At 41.8% G+C, this 12,493-nt stretch overlaps 1 protein-coding gene across 4 annotated transcripts in view; it reads right to left on the bottom strand.

Moving 5' to 3' along the window:
• Positions 1 to 12,493, bottom strand: part of MAGI3 (membrane associated guanylate kinase, WW and PDZ domain containing 3) — a 92,780-nt gene that overhangs the window by 33,216 nt on the left and 47,071 nt on the right. For all 4 annotated transcript variants that reach the window (XM_080367803.1, XM_080367804.1, XM_080367801.1 and 1 more), the window contains exons 2-3: positions 2,998 to 3,114; positions 1,021 to 1,140 (exon numbers count right to left, since the gene is read on the bottom strand). In XM_080367803.1, the coding sequence (XP_080223929.1) occupies positions 1,021 to 1,140; positions 2,998 to 3,114 (237 nt within the window). The remainder of the gene's footprint in view (positions 1 to 1,020; positions 1,141 to 2,997; positions 3,115 to 12,493) is intronic.

The following is a 12,493-nucleotide window of genomic DNA, read 5'->3' as shown; positions in this document are numbered from 1 at the left end:
GTGGAATCAACCAAACTCATTCGAGTGCCAGTAAATCCACCAACTACCAAAGAAATCCACTTGATGCATACTTAAAGTTGTTGGAATCAAATATATGTTAAACAGATGTAAAAATCAGGCAGGTTTATAATCTCAAATTCTGTTGATCATCAACGAAAGCTGCACATGCTCAGCATTTCTGAAAATTTGGCTGTAATTTAGTTGACTTCAAGTACAACTATATATTTGAAAAAAATCTAGCCAGATCATATTTCAGATTTTATAAACTTAGGTTAAAAAGCATCACAAGATGTTTGCAATTTGTTCTGTTCACGGTGTCAAGTCGTTCAATAGTAAAAAGCAGTAGAAACCAGGTGATCGTTACTTGAAACCCATCTGCAACCAGGCATGCTCCACAGCAGCGCAAGACATCCCCAGGGCTGAGCCAGTCAAACTGGTATCTCCTCCCTCTCACTTTATAAAAAGGTGGGTTTTGGTTCATCCCCCCACCCTAGAGCACAGGGACAGGAGGAACCTTGAAGTTACCTCTGACTGACATCAAACGCTTGAAAACAAACCAAAGCAAACCAAAGGCCTGTCGCACAGTAGCAGCTCCTTGACTCCCCTGGATAACCAGTTCCTGACGGTTCGCTACCTTCATTATGACGTGTTTCCCCATCACTTAACAAAACTGACTCTGCTACAGATTTCGACAATCTGGTCTAGAGCTGTTAGATTTTTTATAGCAAAATACATTTGCTTCCTCAAAAATGCAATGGGGAGAATAATCAGATGGCATTAAGACTGGCTGAAAGGACACCTGTGATTTAGTAGAGAGCTTTAAAACAAGACCACTAGTCTTCTTCACAGGTAGTCCAAGAATAGACTTAATATTGCCGCTCTGGTAGCGTAACGACCATCGATGGGCAGGCAAAGTGGCACCTCCGGGGTGTAAGGAACTGCAGGAACCGCACTTAGACCAAGACACCAGACATGAGGTCTGGGTCCTTATTCCCATTCCATTCCGTGTCATCAACGTACCATCATATGTTCCACTTTCTAGCAAGGCTCCACTTTCTTCCAGTGCTTTAAACTGCTCAACCGGAATGAAATTATAGTCTACCCCAGGGACCTCCCCATCTCTGGGAGCCCGTGTAGTGCCTGAAAAGACAGAGAAAACATTCTTGTAAGATACTTAAGTGCTGTCTGTTTACCAAATGCTGCTGCAGCAAAAACAATGTATTTTTGTACCTTTATACAGTGATGATGTCACTCCGGTAAGATAAGAGATAGAACACTGGCGAGCAAATGAACAATAATGTATGAAAACTAGGCCAATAAATTATGTAGGAATGACAGTTCTGGTATTGAGGAAGGAGGAGGAAAAAAAGCTGGGTGAGGTGGTAATTAGAGAGAATTTCCTCCATTCAGTGAACCAAAACCAGCTTCTGTGGAAGCTGACAATGCCTGGGCCAGGCCGTCACAGGCTGGGATTCTGAGGAGCTGTTTAACAGCTGTGGTATGTTAACCCAGCTGTAAGGGTGCTTCATCTCTCCACTGTTTCCACCAGTACCAACTCACTAACCTGCCAAGAGGTCAGCATAACTAAGCACATTTGATTTTTGGGCCACCAAATCCGTAACTGGGCACAGAAACTGTTTTTTAACCTTACAATTCAGAGTGTAAATCAGCTATACACCAAACCCTGGCTGTAGGTAAGATTTTTCAAGGTAATCAGTAAATTGCTGGTTTAATGCAGAAGTTCTCGAAGCATTATATCTCTAAATATGGGTCTCCCATAGTCATAACAGCTTAATTAAAGCTCTCCTGGAAAGGACTCTACTGATTTGTTACTGCCTATAACATAAAGCATTTTAAAGGTGTATGTCAATTTTTTTCAGGCAGCAGCACGAACAAGAGCTGCTAGCAAATAAACTGCATTTCACTATTATTATCTTCTGAGAAAGTCACAAAGCCTTGGGCACGATCAGTATAATAATGATGCTAAATTGAGAACAGAATTCCTGTAGTTACAAGAACATCAGTTGACAAACTGAGGTTTTCACTGCAATGAATATTTAAATACAGTTGGTGATGAGCCATTTTAATCAGTGAACCTTTGAAACAAGGTAAAGGATGATCTTGTGATAATTAAGAAGTGAAATTACACAGAAGGGTGAGAAGCAATGACACAGGATTTTTGGCAGCTGTCAGAGCGTCCTGTGCCTTGAACGGTGCTTTCTATAAATGTCCACTCATGGGAGCAGTCACCTTTAGGCACCTCGCTAAAGGCAAGTTGGCATCTGTGCTGGCTGGACCAAGTGATGCTAGCAGATGCTCAGAGCAGAAGGGCTGGCATAACTGATGAGACAGGTCTACCCAGATTCTCTCACTAATTAATTCTTGCTGTGACACTAGTTTGTCCACACGCTGTTCCTTCCTTCTCTCTTGGGCCATGGATTCACTCTCCCTCTTGCCACCACCACCTTGTACTGTCTTCTCGGGTTGAGCGAACAACAGCTCCCCTGCCTGCACCTTCTGTCGCTGCAACCCTTTCTGCGTGTAATCCAACCCCTCCCACACCTCTCCTTCAGCTGCGCTACTCTGCCTAATGCATGTGACCCTCTCCAGGTCCCAGTTTTCTCTTTGTGCAAAAAACCAATAAACTGACAAAAATCAGGACATTTCCACTGTTTGATCATGCTGAGGATGATTTATTTCTTGTGGCAGCTGTGGTTACTGTAACAACAACCGACAAACTGCCAAAGAGTAAAACACAGGTATTACTGAAACACTCTGAGCGCTGGGTTCTGAAGTTTTTGCTGTTTTGTCAGTCCATATTGGCTGGACATTTTCATTGCAGCTTAAGATACAAAACTATCCCAGCAAAGACATTTACAGAAGTTGCTGCTGCAAGGTAAAACTACAAACCAGATTAAGAGAGAAGGCATTTAAAGCTCTCAAATTAAGCGATGGTTAGCAGGAACAGATCAAATGAGGGTGATCTTACATACTTACAAGGGATGGTTCTCAAGTAGAGATTGTCTCTTATCACTTGCTGGAGTTTATGGTCTATAGAGCCCTTCTGGAACTGAAGGCTCAAGTAGTGGCGCAAGTCTTTGTTGATGACTTTTCCTTAAAAAACAACAAACAAGAATAACTTGTAAAAATAAGCAGGATCTCACAACAAGAGTGTTATATACAAATGCTATAAATGTTTCAAAAAAAGGAAGCATCACAGAGAATTGGGTTGTTTTTAATACAACGACCTGAATGGAAAAGCCATTCTATGCTACCAAAGCCTGACTCTGCTGCTGTAAATTGGCACAGTGATTTTAAGCACAGCTACGCAACAACCGTCTAATCTCAGTATCTCCCCAAGCAAGACAATATCCTGGAATTATTTGGAAATCAATAAAAAGTATTAAAATACAAAATCTATTGCCAAAATTAAAGTCTCTACAGACAGGAAACTGTTTCAAAATACAGCGATAATACTTTCTATTCGATTTACATCAAATGGATAGGCACCTGAACTCAATATTTTGTCACATAGGAATCTGCATTCTTGATATTATAAAAAGAAATTATTTTCTTTTTAAAAACAATGCATGATAGAAGCGAGAGGTTTTTACAATTATTCCTTTGCAATACTTCTGTCAGGTATCATTAGCGAATCTGTCATATCAGTAGATAACCATGGCCCCTTCAGCACACAAATAACTGAGCTCTTGTATTACTGCTTCATCCTTCTGACAGAAGGGTACAAACCAATCTTTTGTACCCTGTCATCTTCCCAGAAAGCACATTAAATAGGGTTCAGTGACCTTGGTAAATTTAAGTTACGTACTACAGCAGAATACTCAGGGCTTTAGGGAAAAAGACTCAGTCTTTGTCTTCCAAACCCACTCTAGGAGATGGCCAGTAGCAGGCATATGCTGGTGTATCACAACAGCGGGAACAAAAGCTGGAACAGACAACTGCTCCTTTTAAATTGCATCAGCAGCAGGTTATGAAACGTATAAACCTGCCGTTGGGAGTGATTCTGACAGGAGCCTTTGAAGCCTGCTGAGACCCGCTGCTAAAGAGACCATCTCAAAAGCCCCAAGAATGAAATGGGGCACAGACCCACATCAGTCTTTCTTAAAACAATGCTCCCCTACAACTTAAAGTGAGATTACTATACTTATATAAAATGCCAAGTTTGGAACAAACCCCAAAACACCAAAATCACCAAAACCTAAAAAACCCTTCTACCACTAACCAAGCTTTCCCAACCATGTGTCACTGCTCCAAAGTTGGTTGCGTATTTTGGTTTTGGCAAGTTTATACCTGCCCTTCCCATTTTGCCAAGTGAAGGGCAGATACACACCTTACACTTGTCTCTCAAACACCACCTTGGCTACCACCATTCACTAACAGCAAACTGTATTTCAATTTGCACCTTTTTCCCTCCAAGCAAAACAATAGCATGGTATTTAAAAGAGAAACCAAGTTTACCTATCATCTCTCTCTTCATAGAGGCCTGTGCCATCCATAAATTAACCAAAACCGAACAAAATCACCCTAAGCCCCCAAGCAAAGAAAAAACCCACCACACACATGCATGTGCCCAGGGATGCAGGCGGCACATCCAGTGCTTAACATGAGTCCCGAGATCCAAATGAAGCCAAATTCTCCCCACCCTTCAAAGCTGTCATTTATTTCAAAACTAAGCACAGAAACACTAAAAGCATTCTACAGCATGGACAGGACAGTCCTCACGGCTCCCCAGGAGTTACACAAGCAATGCCGTACTTCCACTGATGTGGGTGGGGTGAGCAGTGTCCCTGTCCCCAAACCCTTCCCAAACACACAACTCTGAGTAACTCCGCAGCTCCCCTGGGTTGGATGCTCTCTGTTGTTATGGTAGCGAGCCCCCAGCTCAATTCCCTATATTGCCATCACGAGCTGTTCTTTATAAAACTTTGGATTTGCTTCCTGCAGTGTAATGAGCAAAACATGTCATGGAAAATGAAAACAAATGGTGTAATCTCCAGCAAGAAAAATATTTTCCATTTGTTTCTACAAATCACTTTATTGTTAGTAGACAAGATGGTTTCTCAACATTAAAAAACGCTTCACTGCTAAAATGGACCATCCATCTCCCTGTCAAAGACAGATCTATAGCACTGCACTTTAACAATACAAACATATTTCACTTAGGCAGATCAATACACACATCCTTCACTTGGGCAGATGAATCTGGTTGTTAGTTACATTCAGAGCATTGCGTGTTGGAAAAGCTTGGCAAGAAGTGAAAATCTGTATGATATGTAGAATTACAGAGACTTTATTCCCTGATCTTACCCTCTTCATGTTTTAAAATTTAAAAGCCTCATAAACCCTTTTCAATAAATATCAACTCAGTCAGAAAAAAAAGAAAAGCTGCTACTACAGGTATGCTGACACTGAGGGGTTAATCTGAACATTAAAACCCTACAGATTGGACTATACGCCGAGAACAATATGACTAAATTAAAGATTGAAAGGATAGCCTGGGGAAAACAGAAGAAAGTCAAACAAAATAGTAGGCAGAGAGAAAACGACAGAAAGTCACATAGAGAATGGTGTGCATTACAAAGCAGAGAAATAAAGTAACAGTAAGGATGCTTTAGGCAGCCTCCAGAGCTTGTTCTTACGTAAAAGCCAGATATTTCCCCCTTCAAGAGCCAAACATGTTCCTTTACACTGTTTCACACAGGCTTTTAGAAGAACCTCATGTATCAGACTCTCCAAAATGACTTAATAAATGTTGAGTTGGTGTTTGCTGTGCTGCTGAGCTGTCTCTGAAGGATGACACACACAACACAGGGACCAGTCAAGAGGAATAATGTACTTTATACCATTCAGGTTCTGCAAGATGAACAGGCACAAGCCTCTTGTTTTCAGTTTTAATTTAAATTAACCACAAAGGTGGTGTTTAAATGAGGATATGCACACTGCAGTTTGGTAAGGAAAACTAAGTGACTGCAGAAGAAAAAAGGGCTTGAGTACCACTGCAGCAAAACACAGTGCTGTGAAGGACAGAGGCAAGCTTGAGTGACAGAGACACTGTGAAAAACGGGGGTAGTGGCTTTCATTTCTTGTCACACCACAAACGGCAACAGTAAAGTTGCCTTTGCTGCTGTACCTAAGCAGGACGAACATAGCTATTTATACATCCAACCTGTCACGGAAATGCTGAAGTATACATGTTGCGGTTACAAACAGATGGGTATTGCTATGGTGCTACTAGAACTCAACACAAAGCAGCACATTTCTAGATTAGCAATGCTGGTAAAACAGCAAAGCTCAAAGCTGAAATATGCAAATAAATGCTAAAAACTCAATCTGTGAAGATTCTGTGTTGCTGTCCAATAGTAAGCTGCAGCAAAATAATGTCCAAGTATGTCTGGCTAACACAGCAGGTATATGGATTACCTGTGACATCCTCCCCCAATCGCTCTGAAGACCACATAGAAATTCTCCATTTCATTTTGATGCACGATCTATGCAGCCAGAGGTGACAACTTTCTGGAGGCATGGCACATCCTAGTCACTGCACCACGCAGGGAGCTGTACCCTGAAGTTTCCATGCCAACACCTCCCAGAGACAGTGGCAGCTATATGCCAACACTGACCTGCAATGCTGCGCTGATGGGAGAATTAATGAGTACATAGCGTTTTTCTTTCAAACTTTTTGAAAAATATTTTACCGTTAATTACGAAAGCAATTTTACAAAGTAACCGTTTATTAAGTGTGCTACTCTCCTATTAAATGATATAATTCATTACTACGGCTTAAAATTTCACTGCAGCCTTTAGCATAAAAATGGAGTAGACGCGAAAACGGAACTGCATTCCGTCACTCTTGGCTCCCCTCCGCCCGCTCCTGCCCTGGCCAGACCTCGGCACCACTGCCCACAGGGGTTTTAAGCATCAAAGAATGAAAAAAAGGGCACATTAGACACTGCTGCAGTTTTGTTTTCTCAATGGCAACAAAGCAGAGGAAAAATGTAAACAGAATTTCATCATGTAAATTCAGAATTTCATGAGTGTAAACAGAATTCCATACTGTCCAAGGCTGTGCTGGGCTGCATGAGGTGTTACATAAGTGGCGATTGCAAAAGGCAACCTGGAATATGAAAATTCCACGTGAAAAACATGAAGGGCTAATAAAGCAGCTAAATGGCTTTGCTCAAAAGCAGCCAAGGAAAACAGGAATTGTCAGAGTTGATCAAGTGGAAAACAGTTACTGTTTAATTAAAAACTAGCCTATCAATACATAAAGTAAGATTAAGTGATCTTCGACGTGATGAAGCAAAAAACATTTAAAGAAACCTTCAGCAACAAAAAGCAGACACCATGCATTAGGAAACCAAATTATAATTAGGGTGCAACACGTTAACTTTATGATGTTCTTCAGCAACTACTCACATGTGTAATTAACACAAGGTACATATCCAAACACATGCATTCACTGACACAAATTATTTCTAAAAGCATGAACAGAATCACCATATTCACAGAACACGGGAAAGATGGAAAAGACAAGCAGTAACCTTCTGCCCACCAGCAAATACAACCCACGTTCCCAGTACAAGAAACAGGTGGGAGGTTCAAATTTTTCCAGTTATATTAGAAAAAGACAGCAACATTTTGCGCACGTCAGACCCAGCCAGCGGGTGCAGCCTTCCTCAGCTTGTGGGGCAGAAACACCGATGGGTTACTGCGCTGCAGCCTGCTTGTCCTTCAGGCAGAAGGCGGCCCTGGATGGCAGAGGAGGCAGGCTGAGACCGGCAGCCCTGCTCAGCACCTCAAACCCCAGAACCTCGCTCCCCAGTTCGGCACCTTGCCCCTGAGCAGCCCCCAGCCCACCAAGGGCTCTGTGGACACGCTCCCACTCAACACCTCCCTGCCCCTCTTCCAGAGAATGGATGCAAGAACCTAAGTTTGGACTCTGCCTGCTAAAAAGCAGAGCCCCTGGGAAAACGCAGGCCAGTAAGGAAGGCGAGAGGCCAACCGCATCTGGGCCAGTGATCCGCCTGGGAACAGAGACCTTGGTCCCATTAGGGACTGATTGCCCCTTGAGGTAACTCCTGCTCGTTCATGAGGTAACTGCTGCTGCTTCGAAGAGCAATCAAGCTCACCATCAGGTGAGGCATTACTTTCTAAGAGACAAGGAGTAAGAAAATCGCGGTGTTCTGCCCACAGGGCTCAATAAGCACCTTATAGGCCATCCGGCACCACCAGCTGCTTTGGAGTTCAGTTGCTGCAAGGATGTTCAGAAGACCAAAAGCAGATAATCATCTCAGGAATGTGACATGTAGGCTTCTGCTCCTCTGCCTTTTAATGAGACTCAGGCAGCAGTAGGTCCACACTGCTCCGCTCCCAAAGTCAAAATTAATCACGTCTTTTGACTGCCAGATCCGACATCAGAAAAGGCCAACCGTTGACTAATTCAGTGATGATTCTCCAAAGGGCTGTAGTGGGCAGGTCTCTGGCTTGGATACCGTAAAGGCATCTTGATTTGCTGTGTCACCGGTAGGCAACGACATTTGTCTGAAAACAGAAATCTGTCACAAGACATATTTTCCCCTGACAATGAACAGAACAGACAAGGTAAAGAATGAAACTTCATTTCCTAGAACAAACGTGGGAGAAGAGCCAAACACATTAGAAGCTTCTTTTTGTAAAATACATCATTCGCATTTCACATCCAAAGACAAAATAATAATAAAAAAACCTTAGCTCATTAAAGGGCATGAAGAAAAGAAGAAAAATCTATTTTAATGTTCTGTTCATACTGGCAGACTTTTCACCTTCTCCCTCAACCCAGGATCATTTGTAGAACTTTGGGTCGAGAGCAGACCAAGAGACATCAACAATCAAACTCCTCTGAAATTACAGATGCTGTTATCAGTAGAGGGAGAACTGGGGAATGACTTGGGAAAGTTGTTTGGAGAGGGAAGGGAAAGTCCTGGGGATGAGAAGCTGATAAGCGCAGATAAAACTGAACTGTACTATTTGGGAATATGGATAGGTATCAAAGGAGGCATTATGATTCAGAATAATGCTGTAAGGAGAAAATATATTTAAAGTATATTTTAAATTCCTCAATAAGATGTCTTACAAAAACTTTCAAATATTCATTAACAGAATCTCACTAAAGCCTGCTGGGCTGTGTGAATTTCCCTCTACTAAATGTCTGCAAAGAATATTGACTGAATATAGGGACAGTAAAAATATTTTTATTAAGCCACGCTGCACTCGGCAAGCTACATGAGCATCCCCCAAAAAAGCTTAGACAATGTTAAGTTCTGTAGACTAGAGCCACTGGCACAGGGTTAGCTGCGAGACAGACACAGAAACAGCAGAGACAGCCTGGGTTTAGGTGATGAATGTACACAGGTGAGCAAGAGGCTCGGGAACAAGTGGAGCGAACACAGAGAGGAGAGGGGGCAGAGAAGCAGCCTTGCACGGCATCTGTGTGCAGAAAATCCAAATCAGCCTTGTTACACAGTTCTGGAAGTTATTCCAGCATCTGGAGAAAACATGTTATAATGAACAACAACAAAAAAGAAAGCATTTAAGAAATTATCAAACTTTCAGGCAAAGGACAATTAGAGAGAAGTCCTTTACACCATGCTTCCTTTGAGATGAGCTTTTGAACACAGTCCTGCCAAGCACATCGCAGCTTGGAGAAGATTGCTACTCATTTCCTTTATTTTACCATGCTTTTTAATTGTATTGCATAAAGACCTTCAGGAAACACTAGCCATATGGAAATCACTGCCCTCCTGCATGCCAGTGTCCTACAGAGACAGAATGAGGAGAGATTCAGAATTCGGGGAGGTTTTTGCAGAACCTGACCCACCCTGTGTACTCTCAAGCTGTCTGGCCTAACATTTGCCTGTGCAGTATGGCCAAGAACTGGACATCTAATAAACATCGAAGACCTGTGCAAACAGCTACATTTAGAAGGCCGATTTTACTCCAAGGCACAGATTAATGACACAAGACCAACCGGTATGGGTGGGAAGTCCCAGAGCGTCGGCACAGAATGAAAGAAGCAGGACTGGAGGAGACCTCACTGACAAGTGGCGGGGCCTGTCCGAGCGGCAGAGGAAGGAATTTAATTCCCCCATAACACAGCTAATCCATAAACTTTTAACTACAACAGCAAATTTCGTTTCTCTATAGTGAAGAGAAATCATGGTGCAGAGCATTTGCCAATTACCATGCTGTGAAATAAAGGTTGTTAAGTGGCTAAATGTTACTAGTGTCAATCTTCTTTAAAGAAAATTGAATTAAGGATCTTTCATGTAGCTGAACTATGGCTGTGTCATTAAAGATATTCTACAAATTCAGAAAAAGTAAAGGGTAAGTATGTCAGAGTCATCTAATTGCATTAACATGACAGATGCAGAAGAATTAATAGAAGAATTTACATAGGGTCTATTGTACAGAAAAAAAATTTCAAGGCACTTCATAGCCACAATAATCCATTAGGCCAGACTAATTTACTAGCTGAAAGCTAAAAAATATTAGAAAAGTTTACTTTGAGAGGCTGGTTTAATTGTAGTTTGTTATATGCTGTCCGATAAATTCTTGGTGGTATATTCTTATTTACAGAAATTATGGTAGAGATAAGCCTTACAGTATTCATAAATCATTTACCATAGCATTCAAAATACTGGAAGGGTGTTTTTACAATACTCCTGAAATAAGTGAAAAAACATTTATCAAGATCTAAGAAATAATGTTGCCGCAAACCTTATTACAGCATGTAATCCCACTTCACTTTGGGGAATCTTTTTTTGTTAGTAATACAAAATACACTCTGAAAACATCAAAAACTGTACATGTTGACTTTTCAAGCCTACAGATTTGGGAGATCGCTCCTTACTAAAAATGATCAAAGGGGCGATCAACACAAGCCTGTCCAAGATAATGCCCTAAGATCTTCAGTCAAGGTGGTGACTGATACAGGGAGACAATGTTTCTCAAACCTCGTTCCTGAAGATCACAGCACACTGTACAAGGTGTTACAACCAATAAGCCAGCCCACTGTTGGTAAACCTATGCAAAAATAATTTGGCTTTGTGCTTGCTTATGAACTTCATCATTAAAGCATTACAAGTTTTGAAGACAACTAAAATATGCTTTGGAAGGCATATCCCCAAACAGTCTTTAAGAAATACAAAAAGTATTGGCAAATTATGCATTGTTTATTCTGAACAACACTTGGGAGCTGAGAAGGACAAGAGATGAAATGTAAACAGTGGGAGCCTGTATGCAATCCTCCAGGTTTTTATTTTTGGCAGTACAGAAACAGCAAAGCCAACTGTAACGGAAGCCTCTAGATTGTGAATATCCATGGCTGGGTTCCTCAACTGCCATGAAAAAAAAAAAAAAAATAATCTATTGTTTAGTACAGAAGGAAGAAGAAAGAAAATATTGGCAGAGCATAGGCAGCGTTTAGATGGGAGTCTTTCAGTGCCATTTGGTTCATATATGAAAATAACACTTGTTACCCAACTAACAATTGCCTGCGTTTGCAAATAGATGCATCATAGTTGGCTGAATCTTGGAAGCAAAGAATAAGGATCCAGCACTGTGCAACCGAGAGGTTTTTAACAGAGGAAGTACCTTCTACCACCCACCCCAAGCTCACCGCTCCACCTCCAGAGCACAAAACATCTATGGGCAGGATGGCGTGACCCTCCCCTGCACCCACGGATGGCAGCTCCCATCTAACCACAAACAACAAACATGGCTCTTCTTTAAACTACCTGAAAGCAAAAAGCATTTAGCTCACATGCCAGGACACATACTGAATGAGGACATCATCAGTAAAGCTCAAGTGCGAAGCCCAGGGATGCTGGGGCTCGAGAAGTGCAGAGCTCCTGGCAGACAGGCTGCCCCTGCCCCCTGATCCGCTCCCTGCACACGGCGGCATCTCCGCAGGGCGCCTGCGGCCAGCTGACACATGGCAGGACAGTGACACACACCACTTCGGAATTGCAGAAAAAGTTGTAAATTAAGACCAGCTGCATTTGGAAACCCATATGTAGGACAACAACAGATAAAGGCTCTACTGGACTCAAAAACAAGTGGCATTTTGCAGCAATACTATTGCGACACAAGACTCTCCATTAGAGCCTAGCACAATTTTGTGAAGAGGTATGTATCTCATCATGAAAATAAAGTATATACATTTAGTATTGTTAACATGAAATGAAACATACATGTAAAAAACCAAAAAGATTAGCACACAAACGATGAGAAATGTTGGCAATTACTGGTGGACCACGCAGTTCATTATTTTTTACTGAATACTTCTTTTTTCCTGTTCTGTATCTTGTTACATCTACAGACACTCTTAACCTATGCATGACTTCTGTGGAATGACAGCAGATGTCATTTTAAGTTGGGGTTTATGTGATGCATTGGTAGCAAAAAAGCTTGCAGAGCCTAATACATTTTCTGC

This window comes from Falco punctatus (genome assembly GCF_963210335.1).
Source record: "Falco punctatus genome assembly, chromosome: 17".
NCBI lineage: Eukaryota > Metazoa > Chordata > Aves > Falconiformes > Falconidae > Falco > Falco punctatus.
This window is presented reverse-complemented; position numbering and strand designations above follow the sequence as displayed.